This window comes from Miscanthus floridulus, chromosome 8, assembly GCF_019320115.1.
Source record: "Miscanthus floridulus cultivar M001 chromosome 8, ASM1932011v1, whole genome shotgun sequence".
NCBI lineage: Eukaryota > Viridiplantae > Streptophyta > Magnoliopsida > Poales > Poaceae > Miscanthus > Miscanthus floridulus.
Genome location: NC_089587.1, coordinates 25351172 through 25370705, shown reverse-complemented (window position 1 = coordinate 25370705; position 19534 = coordinate 25351172). Strand labels below are relative to the sequence as shown.

The 19534-nt window shown below is 46.8% G+C and overlaps 1 protein-coding gene across 1 annotated transcript; it reads right to left on the bottom strand.

Moving 5' to 3' along the window:
- Positions 1–10848: 10848 nt before the first annotated feature.
- On the bottom strand, positions 10849–13336 carry LOC136468724 (ethylene receptor 4-like). The gene is made up of 2 exons (XM_066467185.1): positions 11486–13336; positions 10849–11424 (listed from the first exon to the last, which is right to left on the bottom strand). The coding sequence occupies exons 1-2, from the start codon at positions 13334–13336 to the stop codon at positions 10849–10851; spliced, it is 2427 nt and encodes an 808-aa protein (XP_066323282.1).
- Positions 13337–19534: the final 6198 nt, after the last annotated feature.

The following is a 19534-nucleotide window of genomic DNA, read 5'->3' as shown; positions in this document are numbered from 1 at the left end:
CTAACTCTACTCTTGTGCACTTCAGGACACCGCTTAGACGATAGAGTACCCACAATAGATAACTCTACCGACGCGACTATGGTCCTACAATTTAAGAACCTGCTCAATTCAGAGTGGACTACAAAGGATAGACAGGGCTATCACCTTCTTTTGCTACCACCCAACCAGAGAATAGGGTGTACTCATAGGTAGAGCATCGTATAAGCACCTTGCTTACACGAGGCTCAGCTACTTAGCCCAATCAATAAACTAGCAGGCTAAGTGCTCTATGAACCCACACACAAAAGTAATGATAACCTCAACTAAGCAAGATACATATTAAAAGTAAGCATAGCCATGTAGATAGGAATATGATGAATTTATAATAAGTCTTACAAGATGTGGAAGTGAAGATACAAGGCTTTGCCGAGCCTCCAAGACTAGATCCAGAACTTGAGCATGAGCCCAACTCGACCCTCACTCCCTGAGCTACTAATCTACTACATTAGGGGAGTCTAGACCTAATCCTCCTGGTGTATCTTGATCTCTGAATGAGAGGTATGAATTAGGGTTTCAGGGATGCCCTAGGGAGGGGGGTAAGGGCTGCTATATATAGGCCTAGAGCATCAATTCTGGACCCTTAGATCAAACCGACTTGAAAGAATGGCGTAGATACAATCTAGGAGGTGGTGGAGAACTGACATTCAAAGGAGGGGCTAACAGGTGGGCCTAGGGGGCTAGGCAGGCCTATAGGTGGGGCTAGCTAGCCCCACATGGTAACCACCTACCATTCACTTTCGGTGGTTTGCCTTCTGGAGTCTTCTAGAGTCTTCCCACGTCAGTTTCGCTGTGGATAAACTGTGATTTGCTTTGACGAATAGACCCTCCTTGATGATTTTCTTAGTAAATCCTCCTGCAAACACAGATTCACCAAAACTTATGGAATTTATTAGTTTAAACCCCTAGACCTATGTTGATGATCCTTTTTATGCATTTATATAAGTTATATTGATGGTTTATGATGAACATTAACTACCTATCAACAACAAGATCAATGTTGAATGAGTACAATGTGAGTCATTTATTTTGGGCCGAAGCAATCAACATGGCTTGCTACTATAACAACCAACTCTATTGTCATCCCATGATAGGAGAAGACATCTTATGAGCTCTTGAATGGAAAGAAAGCCCAACATTGCATACTTTTGGATTTTTGGTTCCAAATGCTATATATTGAAGAAAGGCACTAGATTGAGCAAGTTTGAGAAGAAATGTGATGAGGGATTCTTGCTTGGTTACTCTACTACTAGCAAGGCTTATAGAGTTTGGAATTTGGCTAGTGGTATCCCTTGAGGAGGTTCATGATGTTGAGTTTGATGAAACCAATGGTTCCCAAGAGAAAGATGAGAATCTAGATGATGTGAGAGGCACTCAATTGGTCAATGCAATGAAGAACATGGATATTGGTGACATAAGGCCTAGAGAGGTGATTGATGTTAAAGATGACAAGAATCAAGTGCTCTCTAACTAAAATGTGTAAGCTAGTGGTTCTCATGATCAAGATCAATCTAGTGCAAGTGATGACAAAGTGCAAGATCAACAACAAGTGGCTAGTTCATCATCTCAACCAAATGATCAATCAAGTGCAAGCAATCAAATTCAAGTGCTCCAACCAACCAATATGGCAAGAGATCATCCTTTGGACTCTATAATTGCTGATATCTCTAGAGGTGTGCAAACAAGATCAAGATTGGCATCATTTTATGAACACTTCTCATTTGTGTCATCCATTGAACCTAAGAACATAGATGAAGCTTTGTTGGATGTTGATTGGGTGAATGCTATGCATGAAGAGCTAAACAACTTCATTAGAAACCAAGTATGGAAGTTAGTTGAGAGGCCTAAGGATCATAATGTGATTGGAACAAAGTGGGTCTTTCGGAACAAGCAAGATCAAGATGGGGTAGTTGTGAGGAACAAAGCAAGACTAGTGGCTCAAGGTTATACTCAAGTTGAAGGTCTTGACTTTGGAGAAACATATGCCCTGGTTGCAAGATTGGAAGTAATTAGGATCTTGTTAGCCTATGCTAGTGCCCATAACATCAAGTTGTACCAAATGGATGTGAAGAGTGCATTTCTCAATGGGTATATAATGAGCTTGTGTATGTTGAGCAACCTTCCAGTTTTGATGATGAGAAGAAACCTAACTATGTCTACAAGTTGAGAAAGAGTTTGTATGGATAGAAGCAAGCACCTAGAGCATGGTATGAGAGATTGAGGGATTTTCTACTCTCTAAGGGATTTATTATGGTTAAGGTTGACACCACTCTCTTCACCAAGAAGATTGGCAAATACTTGTTTGTGTTGCAAATCTATGTGGATGACATTATCTTTAGATCAACCAATCAAGATTTTTGTGAGGAGTTTGAAAAGATGATGGCATGTGAGTTTGAGATGTCCATAATTGGAGAGCTTAGTTACTTCCTTGGTCTTCAAATCAAGCAAATGAAGAATGACACATTTGTGAGTCAAGGCAAGTATATCAAAGACATGCTCAAGAAGTTTGGAATGGATGATGCTAAAGCTATTAGTACACCAATAGGGACAAATGGAAACTTGGATAGTGATGTTAGTGGCAACATGGTGGATCAAAAGATGTATCGGTCTATGATTGGAAGCCTACTCTATGTGACCGCATCAAGGTCGGATGTGATGTTTAGTGTATGCATGTGTGCTAGATTTTAAGCCTCACCAAGAGAAAGTCATTTGAAGGCAACTAAGAGAATATTGAGATACTTAAAGCATACACAAAATGTTGGATTGTGGTATCCCAAAGGAGCAAGATTTGAGTTAATTGGATATTCAGACTCCGATTATGCGGGATGCAAAGTTGAGAGAAAGAGCACATCGGGCACATGTCAACTATTGGCAAGATCACTTATGTCTTGATCATCAAAGAAGCAAAATAGTGTAGCACTTTCAACTGCCAAAACAGAGTATATTTTGGCCAGTAGTTGTTATGCTCAATTACTTTGAATGAATGATACTTTGAATGATTTTAGAATCAAGTTCAAACAAGTGTCATATGATCAATTACTTTGAATGAATGATACTTTGAATGATTTTAGAATCAAGTTCAAACAAGTGTCATTGCTATATGACAATGAGAGTGACGTGAAGCTCACCAACAACCCTGTTCAACATTCAAGAACAAAGCACATAGATATCCACCATCACTTCATAAAAGATCATCAACAAAAAGGGGACATTTGCATTGAGAGTGTGGGCACCGATGATCAACTTGTCGATATATTCACCAAGCCACTTGATGAGAAGAGGTTTTGCAAGCTAAGGAATGAATTGAACATACTTGACTTCTCAAATATGTGTTGATGCACCCCCAATATATGACATGCATCTCCTTCGAGCAAAGCAATATAAAGTTGATTGACATATCATTCATTCATTGCTAAGGACTTATTTAGTGCATCTAGTCATTCCTATCATGTCATAGGTTCATTCATGAAAATCAAATGAATTTGATGCTTGTATGGTACCACTATTGCTTGTATGCTTGAAAATGATCTAGTGGTAGCATATGACATGTTTGTGGGCTTGTGAACCTAGTGTTTGATCTAGAAAATGAGCTATAAGTGTTTAACTCAACATGGTCAAGATAACCCTTGCAGTGAGGTGTAAAGAAGTGTCGGGTTCATAAACCCTGGGGTCCCTCGGGGACCGGCTTCCACGCCAAGGCTCGACCTAGAAGGATGGCCTTTTCTTCTTCTGGACCGGCCCAAGAGTCTGAACTCAATAGACCGGAGCACTTGCTTCAGGCCCTGCCAGCCTTCGGCCCATCTTTTCGACCGGAGCACCTCAGGCTCATGCCAACTCCGAATGGCCTCTCCGATCGGAACGCTAGCTTTAGGCCCCGACCGCCTTCACACGGCCTCCACTCAGAAAGCCTGACCCGAGGACTGCCTTTGACTTCGACCCCATGTCTCCGACCAGGGTTCGTAGAAAACCCTGCTCATCGTTATTCTTTGACCGGCGTGCCAGAACCGACTGGGGACCATCCGACCGGGGATGCCCGCTCAGAATGAACCAGAAGGCATACGAAGAAAGGCAAGGCATGGCTCATAAGTCAACACCACTGTATCAGGGACCATACCATGCGCAAAATAGTGCTCTGCAGCCACCCTGACAGAAAGTATTGTAGGGGCCATATGGTAAGCCCCCCGTGTGTCTCTGGACGTCAATCGTAGTATGGGCTCGATGATTTGCCATACCGGGTGAACATAGCATGGCTCCTCACATGCTACTAGGCATCTAGAAGTATTTGCAGGTACCAGACGTCCATCCTTCCTGAAGAAGATAGCTCGACCTCCCGTACACATCTAACATCCTACAGCAACATCGATAGTATTGAGGGGCTTCAACCATTATCCAGTTTTCATCACCGTAGGCAGCAAGGCTTAGAAATATCTATACTCTCTCCCTCTCACCTATAAAAGCCATCCCCTTCATCTATAAAAGGGGATGCGCTCCCTCCAACGAGGGGAGATTGACTTCTTCAAGCTCAAACTTACTAGATAGACATCAGCACTCCCAACCGCAGGACCACCCAGTTCCGACCGTGACCCTTCCGATCGGAGCCAACCGAACCTCTTATACACCCCCTTCTTCCTCCTTCTCGTTTGTACCCCCACTACAGACTTCGAGCGTCTGGGCTTAGGAATAAAGTCACCGACCGACCCCAACTGGACGTAGGGCACGTTGCCCGAACCAGTATAAATCCTATGTCATTAAGCGCTAGGCCACCTCCGATCACAACGTACAACAAAACTACAAATATTTACTAGTTGGTCACTTTCTGCACCAACAAGAAGCTTTCCCTTGGATCAAACCGAGTTAAATATATTTTGCAAGTGATCTAGATTGAACCAAATTGAGAAAATGATCCTCACTTCAAATGGCTTCACCTCCACCTATCTAAAATTTGAGCTTACCTTTTGTGCTAATTGTTGACAAAGGGAAGAGAAATTCACAAAGATAGTAAGATAGGAGGAGCAAACAAATGAAATAACATTATAAGGGGATCAATTAAAATTTTGAAGCACACAAGTAGGGGGAGCAAGCTCATAAATTTGTATGTTGCATTTGTATGTGTATTACATATGTTTGCTTGCATGGCACAAGTTTTTAAATTCAATATCCATGCTTGTGTGGTGTATGCTAGATTGTAGCAAATGATTGACAAAATGAAAACTAGCATGCACAGGATAGCTAGATATTCATTGATCTTACAAGTTGTACTAGAACCTTACTTCTAATGTTGATCTCATGAGGTATCTAGTTCTTTGATGTTTTTCAAGTGGTATCTAGCAAACCATGGTGCTAAGGATGGTGTTCAAATGGCTACTCCGATTGGTATCACACATCAAAGGTCTATTCTTTACACATTAGCATCATTTGGTAGCTATTACTTCCCCACACTTTAAATCTATGCGTATGTGCAAGCTTTCAAATCCAAACTCTTAGCACATATATAGAGGAGCCAATACTACCAACTTGGGTTGATGAAACTTGTCCATAACCTTTACACATGGTAATATGCTTGGACAAGCAACATGAATCTAAAAAGATTTCATTGAATATGTTTGTGAAAAGGTTGCCATCAATTACCAAAAAGGAAGAGATTGAAAGCCGTAGTTTAGTTTTGGATAATTGATGAAACCTATGTACTAACCTTTGTCATGAGTTGTGATATAAGCTAGGTTGGTGCAATCCAAGTGTGAAGCATGGTGGCACTCAAGAGATGGTGATGATCACTTGAAATAATGAGGTGGCCACATGTGATGATGATCAAGTGCTCAACTTGGAAAAGAAGAAAGAGAAAAACAAAACCCTATGGAGATCAAGGCAAAGGTATAAATAGGGATTTTGTTTTAGTGATCAATACACTATAGAGAGTGTGATCACATTTAGGGTAGATGGTCGTACTATTAAGAGGGGTTCTCTACTAGACAATTCGGTCATCTAGTGCCACTAGATGTTGGACTTTATGCATTGTATTTAGGCCTAGTGCACATCAGAGAGCAAGCAAAAATATTTATCAAAAATATTTTGAGAAATGCTAACTTGGCTCTAACATATTTTGAGAAAACACTTTGAGAGTTAGCATTGCTTACGAGGATTAGCTTGAGTTGCCGTGGATCGAATAGCGAAAAAGTTTGCAACTCAGAGAGCTAGTGGAGGTGCCAGGGTGGCACCGTCACCCCCTGTCCGGTGGCACCGCCACCCCTAGGGCGGTGCCCACCTAGATCTGACGGAGAAGGGATGAGTGGGGTGGTCACCAGGCGTGTCGGTGTACACTGCAAGGTGTAGGGTGGTGCACCGCCATGGGCACCGCTGCCCTTGTTCGGTGTCACCGCCGCTTTATTCCCAAGAGTGACCAAAGTTGGGCTGGTCACCGCCATGGTGACGGCGGTGCACCGCCACTTTTTTCCAGAGAGGAGGGAAACCAGGGGGTCGGCTGGGTGGTCACCGCCATCCTATTCGGTGCCCTAGAGGCTAGTTTGTAGCCGTTGGAATTCAACCGTTGGAGGGCACCGCCACTCTGTCGGGTGCCAGGCATCGCCCCGTCCGGTGACCTCGCAGAAATAGCTTCAAGGGGTATAACGGCTCTATTTGCTTGTGTGGCTATAAGTAGAGGGTGTGGCCGGCCTTGGCCATTCTCTTGGTACCTCATACACCTATGCACACCCATTGGGAGCTGAGCAAACACAATCCACTCGCTTGCACAGTTAATTTCATCATTTGAGTGAGATTGGTGAGCCTCTAGTGCATTGCATTGAGTTGCATCATCTTGTGGCACTAGGTGGAAGCTTTGGGTTGGCTGTGAGCTTATTACTCTTAGTGTTTGCCGACACCTAGATGGCCCAGTGATTGGAGGATCGTTGAGTGGAGTTGGTGATTGTCTCTAGCCTCGATCGGTTGCTTGTGAGGGTTATTGACCTTCTCCTGGTGATGAGCCAAGAGGTACTCTATTGGATTGCGCGTGTCATTGAGCTACCTCACTTGTGGGTAGGTTCTTGCGGTGTCCATTTGATGGATGAGGTTCGTGCAACACCTCTTAGCCGCCAAACCACCAAGTGTTTGTCGACACAACGGGGACTAGCGTGCCAGCAAACACGTGAACCTCAGAATAAAAATCTTGTGTGTTTGGATTTCTCTCGATGATTGATTGGCTTCCTCTTGTGATTGGTTCATTCCTCTACATGGTAGTATAATCACCCTCTCACCCCTTTAATATCTTACAAACTAGTTGTAGCAAGCTCTTTAGTGTAGCTAGTTTTGAGAACTTGCTTTGTAGCTTAGTTTTATCTAGTGGAGCTCTTTAGTGTAGCCTTGTTTGAGAGCTCTTAGTGAGTAGTGACTTAGCTCTTGTGTGTGCCCAGTGATTATAGCAACTAGAATTATTGGGATAGGTGGCTTGCAACCCTTGTAGAGCTAGAGTTAAATTGCATTATGTCATTTGTCGTACTAATCAATTAGGCTATTCACCCCCTCTAGCCATATTAGGACCTTTCAACTTGTTAATTGGTTCCTATCTTACTTGCTATCGGTTCGACTTTTGTTCAAGTTCATGGTGTATGGATGAGATTTGTATATGATGCATATATTCATTCTTTGATATGTTGATGATGGGGATTGATGCATTGTGAGCTCATCTTTGCAAGTATACTCCTTATTGTGAAGTTTGGACAACACCATGTTTGAAGAATTGATACTATGTGGCTGTTTTGTTGTTTGCACATAAAGTGTTCGCTGAAATGCTTGTGAGTAATTAGCTCCTAGTTTTGATGTTTTCTCTGCCCCTCTGTGCTCACAATATCGCTTGTTTCTGGTTCCATGTTCTCGTACCCTACCGAGATCATGCTGCTAGGGGGATTTTAATAATCCGACTATACAACTGTATAACTTGGGTATTTGAAGATAACACATCCAACAAACTAGAATCCATGGTAATAATCTAGGATCTAAGCATGCATCGTATATTTTTAATCTAGAACCCAGATTCTATCATCACTATCTAGACACTGGCCTCCAAAATGAAGGGATCCAAATGGCCCTAGAGAATTGGTATTGATCTGGAGGATCCGGTTTTAGACGAATTCGATAGTGACACTCATTCAATCACTGATGTGTACGGCCTTGATACGACAGTGAGTCTCATCAAATCACTATCGGGTGAACACCTATCACTGCCAGTTTCAGACTCGGTAGTGACACTACTGGAGATATCACAGTCGAGTCTAGACCCTTAACCTGCAGTTTATGATAAAATGAAAGTCACTGTTGGGTCAAGCAAACTCCATCGCTATTGATTTTCCTTTGTCTGATCTAACTCCGGCAGTGATGCTGGATATAGACTCTCTGCAGTAATCCATACATCTAGAGTAGTGCTTGGATTGAACTAAAGCCAGTTGTGCTAATTATTTCAAATTTCTAACAGATGTATAACATAGGTGGATAATAAAATGGGCACCGCTAGCACCTGGACGTTCGGATGGACGCCCGCGTTCGGACGACCACGGCTACAGTCGGTTTCCCCTCCGTATTGCGCATCCACGCGTGCGCCCGGGCCGCCCAAACGTCGCTCGACCACGCATGCGTCACCCGCGCCCACACAGGGCCCGCGTCACCCACTCACGCCCCCTCCTGCTTCCCACATGCATCCCATATGCAACACCCAATCTACTTTTGAAACATCCAGATGCAATAGTTGCAATATACAAAAAAAGACGCAACAGTTGCAACATACAAGAAAGATAGATGAAACATTCAAAACATGCATCTAAACACTTGCAAAAACAATTAAAAACCATACGCAACATCCAAAAAACATTTGCAACATATGTGTGAAACATATACAGCATCCAGATAAACATGCTTGCAACATACGTCTAAAAAAATAAAACACTAGGGATAGACTCTTGCAACATCCAATCCATCCGTGTACAACCATTGCAGCATATGCAACATTCCGATCTACTTTTACAACATCCGTGTGAAACACTTGAAACATACATCTAAAACATCTAAAATATTTTAGATGTACACTTGCAACATGCATCATATCCGATGTGGCCTCCTCCACCGTCTGCATCGGGGCACCGCAGCCGTAGCAGGAGGCGAGGCCGGAGGGCATCCCACTAGTACAGAAAATATTTTTAGAAGCGGTTAAAATCGATTTTCAGAGGTGGTTTGAAAACCACTACAATCCCACTGGTTGTAAAAATAAGTGATTTTTAGAGGCAGTTTTATTGATTATCAAGGACGGTTCTTTTAAGACAACCGCCCCTAAAAATAATTTTTAGAATTTTTTAAAAGTCATTTAGGGTCTAATAAAATTAAGAAAAAAATAATTTTAATGTAGCCCGAAGGGTTAAGGACCAACACAGCTCACAAGATTTATTCTTCACTTGTTTTGAATAAGTGCAGACACCGGGATTTGAAACCACAACCTCTTTCTCACAAGTTTTACCTCCTATCACCGCACCACACAATCACTTGTGACCAGTCCTACTGTCTATTTGTACTAACATGTATGAATCTTGTAATTAATATTTTAACTCATAAACAATCTTAATGAGAAAACTTTCAACTACAAAGTTTTAGATCTCGTCGATCACTACAGCTTTCATATAGGACATTTTTCCATCCAAGGTCATTTGAAAAAACAAAAATTTGAAATTCAAAATCTAAGACTTAATTTATATATTTGGAACCGTAAATTATCTCTAACAAAAGTTTTATCAACAACAAAGTATCAATTTTGATATAAATTTTATCTTCATCCAACTTCATTTAAAAAAGATATGAATTTATTTGTGCTGCAGCTATTTTTAAGGACAGTTGACTTAGTCAACTATCCTTGAAAATCGATTTTCAGGGACGGTTTGACTTAGTAAAACCGCCTCTAAAATCACTCATTTTAAGAGACGGTTGACATAAGCAACCGTCCTTGAAAATAGCATTTTCAGAGACGGTTATCTTAACGGAACAACCCCTAAAAATGAGGCGGATTTCTTGATGGAACCCCTGAAAATTGATCTTTAGCGACGGTCATGGAGCTACAGTGCTCCCGGCGACGTTAGAGGCGGCATGCTAGTTTAACCGTCTCTGATAGAAAAGGGAGGCATCCCTAAAAATCTTTTCTGTACTAGTGTCCATGCTAAGGCCCGGCGCTTCTTCTTGCGCTGGCGGCACTTGTCGGCATCGTCGGGCGGAGCGGGCAGCGGAGTAGGAGCAACGGCAGGAGCAGTAGGGCAAGCGTGCGGAATAGCGGCCAGAGCAGCGGGGCTGGCGCGTGGAGCAGCGGCAAGAGCAGCAAGCGTGGGCGCGCAGGAGCAGCAGCAAGAGCTATAGGCGCGGGCGCACGAGAGCAACGGTAGGAGGTGCGGCGGGAGGAGTGAGACGGGCGCCGGAGTGGGAGATAGATGAATTGACTAGATATTGTGGAGTGGGCGATGGATGAATTGACCGGATATTAAACAAAGGTCGTATCACATGGCCTCACGTCTGCGTCCGTCCGATACTTGAGTAAAGAGTCGGACGCTCAGATTGAATAATTACCGTAATAAAATACATGTATAATTATTGAACTTTTAATACTAGCCATACAATTTTGTGGGCATACGCTAACAACGTGATCTATTGAGCATGTACGCAGCATGTGCGTTTATTTTAATTTTTCTCATGATGAAGAGAGTGATTCTGTGCATTGCACTGCAAACCAACACACAGGTTCCGTTGATATCAAACATACATACACACACACAGAGGTTCCGTTGGACGTTTGGATCAGTTGTTCTGAAGGACTCTCTGGAGCTGAGCTCCGAGCGCCGGCAGCGTGATGGGCTTGTGGATGAGCCCGTCCACTCCCGCCCGCTGGCACATGTCACGCACGCTGTCATCGACACCGGCCTCCACGGCGACGAGGACCAGCAGCCAGCAGGTGCTGCTGAGCTCCCGGATCCTGAGGGCCACCTCGAACCCATCCATGGCGGCTGCCGTGCCGGCTCCGCCGCCGTGTCCATCGAGATCAAGAACCACGAGCTCAAACGACGGGTCGGCGCCTCCCAGCAAGCTGACGCAGTCGGCGCCCGACGACACCGGCAGCACCTGGCAGCCGAGCCGCTCGAGGAGCTTTCGGGTCACCTCCATGCTCGTGGCGTCGCTGTCGGCAAGCAGGATCCTCAAGCCTTTGAAGTGAAGGTGAGGAGCTGCCGCAGACGAGGCTCCAACTCCAATCCGGTACGTGCCTGATCCAGGCACATGAGGATTCAGTGGCTGATGCTGTTGGAACCGAAGGATGCACGTCATGGTTTCTCCAAGGCCTTCAGACTCCGATGCCCACCACATGTCACCATTCATCATCTGAAGAAATTGCATATATAACTCCCAATTTATATATATGCAGTATGCAAAACAACTGTACCTCCACAATCCTTTTGCACATAGCGAAGGTGAGCCGCATGCTGGCACTGCCGGAATCGGGGGAGGAGATGCCACACTGGGGCGGGCGGGATGCCGGCGAGCTCCCAGGATCGCTCTTCGACAGCCCAATTTGGAACCTGACAAATACTTGGTTGCCGCCGGTGAAGCTGATGGGTCGCAGTGGCGACGGGATCCAGTCCTGGTGGTGGTGCTCACCGGCGATGCTACTGCAGCTGCAGACAGAAAACGAGAGGACACGATGGCCATGGCATCGGCTGAGCAGAGAGCCCGCCATGTGCAGCACAAGGTGGAAGACTCTCTTGTCGTTGCCGACCACCCACTCGGGCAGGGAATTGACCTCCAGCTGGTGCGAGAAGCCGAGGCCCCGGCAGCCGGACAAGCATCGGGCAGCGAAGGCCGCGTCCCTGATCAGCGAGCGGAGCTCGAACGGCCGCCTCAACACCAGGGTAGGAGGAGTAGGACTGGCCGACAGCGGCGGGTCACGGATGTCCACCATCCTCGGCAGCGTCTCCATGACGTCGTCCATGAGAGTGGAGCACACAGCGCTTGTCCTGGCGATGGCATCGACGATGAGCCTCTGCTCCGGGCGCATCGTGGCGGCCTCCTGCTGCATCACGGAGAGCAGGCCGACGACGGCGTGCATCGGCCTCCCCATGGCGTTCCGCATCGCGCTGTGGGCGGTGTTCCTCGCCTTGGTCGCCGCCGCGAGCTCGCTCCGTGCGCGCAGCAGCGCACCGTGCTGCTCCGCCAGCTTGTGCCGGATCAGCTGTGACTCCTCCAGGGCCGCCGCGTGGGACAGCGCGACGGCGACCTGGTCGGCGACGGCCTGCACAATCTCCAGGTCCTGGTTGCTCCAGCCTGTAGGTGGCCTTCTATGGTGGTGATCATCATCAGCTCGAAGGACCATGACTAGGATGGCGTAGCTCAACAGATCTGACGTGTATGCCGGCCGTATGGCTCCTCCGTGGAAATTTGGGATCCGTATGGCGGCCGCGGCTCCTGCCAGCGTCGGCAGGCTCCGGCAGCTCGCCTCCTTGAGCGCCGAGCCTGGCCGGCTGAGCACCTTGGCGTCCTTGCTGGCCAATACGGCGGCCACGTCAGGGTCACGAACGGAGATGGCGCGTACTGTGCCGCCGCCGCTGTGATGAAGCACCTTGTCGTCGTCTTCGTCGTCTGCCAGCAGCTGGTGCGTGAGCTGGAGCACGCCACCGACGTCGGTCCCGCTCCCGCCGCGCTGCTGGGGCATCCAGACGGCGCAGTTGCTCAGGCCGAGCGCGGCGGCGAGCTGGAGCATGGTGGTGCGGAGGATGGTGCGCGCGTCGACGGAGTCGCGGATGTGGTGCGTGACGGCGCGGACGACGCGCCAGACGGTCTCCTCGCGGCGCCGGACGGTGGCGAGGTCCCGGTCGAGCTGGCGTGCCTTGGTGCGGAGGAAGGACTCGCGGACCTTGAGGCGGAGCAGGCGCGGGAAGAGGATCGGGAGGGAGACGGCGGCGGCGGAGGTGGCGAGCGCGCCCAGGACCTTGGCGGTGGTGAGCGCGACGAGGATGGCGCGGGAGCCCGGGCGGTCGTAGGCGAGCACGTTCAGCAGGTGCGTCACGCCGCACATGACGATGAAGGTGCCCAGCTGGAGGAGCACCCGCCGGAGCGGCGCCAGCGCGGCGCACGTGGCGAAGTAGAGCAGCTCCAGCGGGATGGACAGCAGCGACGCCGCGATGAGCAGGTCGCTCACCTTCTGCCACTGCAGCATCGCCTCCACCGCGGCTTCCTCGCGCCCGTCGCACCCGCCGCAGCGCCGCGCCAGAACTGCACCCTGTCCCGACGACGCCATTAATTCGATCTTTCGCCCCCACCCACTGGCTGCCTCATTCCTTTACCTGCTATATGCATGATTCAGTCTAGCTATATAGCCTATATTGCATTTGCGATGAGACGAAGACACTGCTGGGAATCGGATCGAGAGGCTCTGCGAGGAAGACAGGTGTGCCTTGGCCTTTTGCATGCAGGATGCAGCGCAGCAGCGTAGTACGTTCCATCCATGCAGCGAGCAGCGTTACCTTGTGGCAGTCAGGTTCTATTTTGCTTCAGATTTTGTCCGGCGCTGCTTCCTCGAGGACGAGGAGGCAATTCCTTCCATGCAGCTATGCAGGCTAGCTAGTCCGGTCCAAAACCTTTTGGATTTATGCCGCACAACAACGGTAATATTTCCATTTTGTTAAGTCATCTAAAAATTATTATTCAGAAAATGCATGCTCCCAGTACTCACAGACAAGTGACATTTTAGGGTTATTATTAAGTTATAATTATTCCAAACTTTGATTTTATTTTACTTTGATTACTGTAGTATTTAAAAGTGATGCTAGTAGCTTTGTTCAAAACGTAGTTTTCATAAAGTGGAAAGGTAATGGCATGTTTGGTACTCCTCAGCTTCGCTTATGAAGTAGTTTTTTTTTCTAGCTCCGTAAAGCAGCTTCACCAAAACAGCTTCGTTCTTGGGGAAGATAGCGGAGAGAAAGTTGAGAGAAAACTAGTATTTTTAGCTTCACCTCGGTTTTTTTTTTAGCTGTGAGAGGAGCTGAAAAATAGCTTTTAGGGAGATGTGTTTTCAAAGGGCCTGTTTGTTAAGAAAAGATGAGAAACACAACTTTGTGAAGCTGGAATTGAATCAGTAACTAAGTCCCCTTGTTTGGAGCCATATAGCACATGATGTTTTTTAGGAAGTCCACTTTTAACCATCAAAGACTATGTATGAATATGAAACATTATTACTTATATGTGACTAGAAGACTAGAAGGAACACACTTTTTTAACACTGAATTCCAATTTCAATTCGACTTAAAGCATATATACAGCTTCAATCTGGTCTGGCTTCCATGTCAACAAAAAATTATTTAGGCTCCTTCTAAACATGAGATTTTTCTGTTCCCTGTGTCTTTTTTTTTCTTTTGAAAATAAACTGATTTGAATTTCTACGTTGTAAAGGTGGCTATCTTTAGTGGCGTTGAGTGTTCAATTGTAACATGAAAAGTTTTATGGTTTAATTCGAGGTTGAAGTCGGGTTCAGAATTAATAGGCTCAGGGTAGTGGTATTTCTTATAGATAATAGATTATTATTAAAACTAACCTCAAGATAATAAGTTATTGTTGCAAATATGCATAACTGGAGGCTATGTTCGTGTTCTAGCTAAGTGACAGTACAGTAGCCTATCACGTTGAGGATCGATTGGTATGTCCACCGCTGCCTATTCTGTCTGCTTCTCGCCTGAACGCCAAAGGACAATGCAATATGACAGGGGATTTCGTCGTTGGTACGCAGCCCGCCAATCGCACCCATGCTGCGTACAAGCAGTTCTGGAAGAAGAAGAGGTCAATGTCCTATTGTCTACGCCGCCGCCACCTAGGGTAGAAACGCTGCCACCTACCTGCTCCTTGCTCTGCCACCGCTGCCGCCGCGCCTAGGCCCCCTCTCCTTTTTTCTCTCTGGTGCATCTGCCGGAGATAAGAAGAGAAGGGGACTCATTCTTTTTCCGCAGTTTTTAGCGTCTTAGTGTTGAGTCCAAATAAACTTCTAGTGAAATTAGATAATTTTTTGTTGGGATCATGTGTCATACGATGACTTCGGTGATTGCTACGACGAGATCGCCGTTGCAAGCGTTGATTTCATCAACGAGCAGCCAATTTGTAGCATTTATCTGCAAGGGGGAGGGGTGCTTATGTGAGCACCCTACGAGGACAGCGACTCTGGGTCATCGATCTCATCGTCGATGGTCGCGAGAGAAAATCAAGGTCTCGAGGTGAGAATCTACATCATATGTCGTACCCGATGATACAACTGCTGATGTTCTTTCAGCGATTTAGATGCGTTTTGGACTAGCTCCGAAGTGTTGGACCTTACGGCATGTCCATTGTTGGGTTGGTCGTTTGATTCGGCGTTCGAGGGAAGTCATTGGGGAAGAACACGATGGAAGAATCTACAAAGAATATTATGTATTTTTTATTTCATAATTTTTATATGTAATTTGGGGATGTATTGTGCTAAAATTTAATATAAGTTCCTCTTTCCTTCGAAAAAAATATCTCATTGTGTACAGGTCGATCACAGCCCAACTAGAGCCTGGCCCAACACATGCTACGGATCCTTCTAGCCTAGTCTCCGCGCGTGTGGTGCACCAACCGCTCCCGGCGGCAGTGGAGGTGGAGTCCGCGGCGCCGTAAGAGGACTTTCGCAAGTCGAATCGTCAATGGTGGAGATGGTGACGGAGAAGACAACGGTTACGGATGTCGCGCTCCTAGTTGACTCACATGAATCCTAAAGCCACCGTGGCCATTGGAAAATACGTGTTGGTTATTCATTGAGATCATTTAACATCGAGTGATCAGCTGTGATTTCAAATCATAAGACGTTTTGATTTTTTTAGATATGTAGTTTTTGTTATACATTTAAATACAGACGATGCCTAGCTAGAAAAGCCAAAACTTCTTGTAAATTAGAGCTAATGGAGTAACATGAAAGGTTTTATGATTTAATTCTAAGTTGAAAATCAGATTCAGATTAATATGTTTACGATAGTGTTATTTCTTTATAACTACTATGTATATTATTATTTTACTTCAAGATAAGTTACATTGTTGCAAATATGATTGGATGCCTATGTGAATGTGACTATGTGAGCGTATTCATCTGTAATCTGATTCGAAAAAAAGGGTGAAAGTACAAAGCTACACAGCCTATCAGGCTATCACGTTGAGGATGTATACGCATGTCCACTGCTGCCTATTCTGGCTGCTTCTAGCCTGCGATATGACAACAGAGGCACTAGTGCCCGAACGTCTGGCGCCAATAGTGTGTTTGAACGTAGCTCCGAGTCCCAACCAATCGAACCGTTGCCCAGTTCCTAGTCTCAACGGGAGCATCACATCTCAGCATCCCCGCGTATAACAGAAAAAGTGAATCAAAGCGCTGCCTGCCCTCATGACGGGAGAGGAGAGCGTTCACTCGCATCCGCACCACCATCCCCGGCACGCACCCTTCGTCGGCCCCGCCACACCCCTCCGTGGTCTGAGAAGGATGCAAGGCAACAAAAGGCGAGGAGGAGACACCAAGGTAAGGCAACAGAAGGCGAGGAGGGACAACCGATCTACTTTTAAAACATCTAGATGCAATACTTACAACATATAAAAAAACAGATAAAACACTTGAAACATGTGTCTGAAACACTTGCAGAAACGCGTGAAAAAATACTTGAAAAATATTGCAAACATACGCAACATCCAAATAAAACACTTTGCAACATACGTGTAAAACATATGCAACATTCAGATAAACACACTTGCATCGTACATCTGAAAAATAGATGAAACATTGGAAATAGATGTTTGCAACATACTATACAAACCATTGCCACATACGTAACATTTCGATCTACTTTTGCAACATCCGTATGAAACACTTTCAATATATATACCTCTGAAACATACGTTTGCAACACGCGTTTTTTTAGCGCAACATGGTGTAGATGGCGCAACGAACTGACGCGATGGAGACGGCCGTGGCGGCACACGCCGCGGTGGAGGCTGCCGCGATAGTAGATGGCGATACCTGGCGAGACGGATGCGGCCACGGCAGTCAGATAGAGGTGCCATGCCGCGGTGGAGTCAGCTGGCACGTCTACCTAAGCGCTACGGCTCGGGGACACCGGTGAGGAAGGACGGGGCCGAAGAGCTTGGCGATGAAGACGGTGGCGTGGCCCTACGCCTCGGCGCCAGTCGATCCACTACTACATCAGCGCGGGGCGAATCTGTGCGGGCCATGGCGCGCGGCCTGGGCGGGAGCGAGCAGCGCGGGTGGGAACGAGCGGCCCTAGGGGAACGAGGCGCACGTGCGGGAGCAAGCAGCGCGTGTAGAGGCGAGCGGAGCTTTTTGTCTGTGTATGTCTAGATGCGTCCCATAGGAACCGAACGGGGCGTCCAAACGCCCCGATATGACAATGGAGTTCGTCTTTTTTTTGAATCTGAGTTCGTCGTTTGGTACGCGGCCCACGAATCGCCCTTGTGCTATGCAGCATGTTGCGGACACATATCCTTCCCCTTTGGAGAAGAGGCCCAATGCCCCCAATCACGGCCCACTAGATGCTGGCCCAAGAATCCTAAACCGGGGCCCAGGCCTGCTTCCGCATCCGTTCCCCCGACCCCCATCATCTTGTTGCGACTCTTCCTCCAGAGCGCTCTAGCCGACTTGTTCCGCGGCGAACTCCTCGAGCCGCCGCCTCCCTTCTCTCGGCGCTGGTTTTCTCTCGGGGACTCTTCAGTCGCAGCCTGCCAGCATGGTCTCCCCGTGCATCAGCCGCCGCAGACGACCCCTGCTGCCTGGTCAGGTGCTGTCTGTCTTAACGCGCGGCGGCTAACGCTAAGGTGGCGTTTGGATTGTGGGTTAGCTGGAAATCTGTTCCCAAATCAATTCTCCCTTCTCAGCAAGCTCTGCCACCGCCCAACAGACCAAGTGACTGAGCAGCATCTGCAGGTTCCCACGAGAGGGGCCGGGGGAGTCTTCGCTCGGAGGACCACGGCAGGAGCGATGCGCGGATACTGCAGACGGCGGGGCAAGCTGACGCACGGCTACGGCGGACTGCGCGGCAAGGCGTCGCGCGGCTGGGGCGGACTGCGCGGCCGCTACCACAAGGTCCATGGCGCGGGGGTGGCGGAGGACTCGGCGCCGGCGCTCATCAGAGCTTCTATCCGGCCATAGCCCACCCCCCACGGTGGGATAGGATTGGTGGGAAATAAGCACCCCATTTCCCTAACCCATACCCTCTATACTTCCCTTTCCCTAAATCCAAACATGGGAACAGATTTCCAGCTAGTCCTATTTCCCTATCCCACTCCCCATAACCCACAATCCAAACGCCACCTAATTCTTCTATACTTCACGCATTGAACCGCGCTGGAGGTAAACGGCTTTTCCTTTCCCAGCGCATCTTCTATTACATTACCAACATCGGTGAACTAAAAATTTCCGTAGCTAAGGGGATATCTCATAGCTTAGGGGATTCATGTTCTTAGTGCTAATATACATATTACTGTACATTACAGTAACTGGGAGAGATCAGTTACAATATGGTATGCTCTTATGTGAAAGAAGATCGATCCTTTTGTGAAACCCCATCCTACTAGCAGATAGAGTAGCAAGGATTGCAGAGACACCGGCTTCCAACACCTCAGGTCTGTTTGGAGTTTGGTTGCCTTGTTTCCCCAATAGCCAGGCCCACTGACCTAGTGGATTGGATGCAGTCTCGCACTGTCTTCTAAATTTATTAGCTAGGAGGCATGTGGTAGCACGCAATGGAGAAACTTCAGAATATGTCAGTGCAATTACGCTCCTTCGATGCATAGATGTTTAATGTTTTGAAGCTTGTCTCTGATTCCCTGTAACTCTTTCAGAGCATCACTGATTTGCATGCGGTCTGCCGGTGCCTCCTCTGAACATTGAACCCCGATGCGTAGAACTGAAATGATGCAGGAAATTTTCATATCTGCAATCCCTTCACCATCTTCTGTCTCTTGTACCAAGCGTCTGTCCACCACACTAGTCACCCTGCCTGGGCAATGCTATTTCTACATATTTGCGAAGGCCAAGGCCTTCTCCAAATTCATTGTCAGTTGGTCTTTTTCCAGTGAACACCTCCAGCAATAGTATGCCGTAGCTGTACACATCACCTTGCATTGAGACTTCATTACCCAGGCCATACTCTGGAATCGACAAAGGAAGATGATAATGAAAAAGGAGCACGAGAGTATATATGTATATTCAGATATTGCTGTGAAAAAAATCTATTCCATAACATAACATCTTTGATGAGTGGTACGTTTTTACATAATCTTGCTATTTCTCATTCTATTATATGAAAAATGAGTATTTACCAAAACCTTTTTTATGTAAGTAAGAGAAACATGCATGAAAGGTGTGCTTAAATTATAGTTATAGACTAAGTTTTCATGATGAAAAGATGGATGCTTCCTTGCCGTCTTCCTG

Excerpts from the sequence above, each read along its gene's own strand:
- LOC136468724 (XM_066467185.1), bottom strand. The coding sequence starts at position 13,336 with ATGGCGTCGTCGGGACAGGGTGCAGTTCTGGCGCGGCGCTGCGGCGGG. Across the intron at positions 11,425-11,485 it reads TGTGCAAAAGGATTGTGGAG|ATGATGAATGGTGACATGTG; the intron begins GTACAGTTGTTT and ends CAATTTCTTCAG.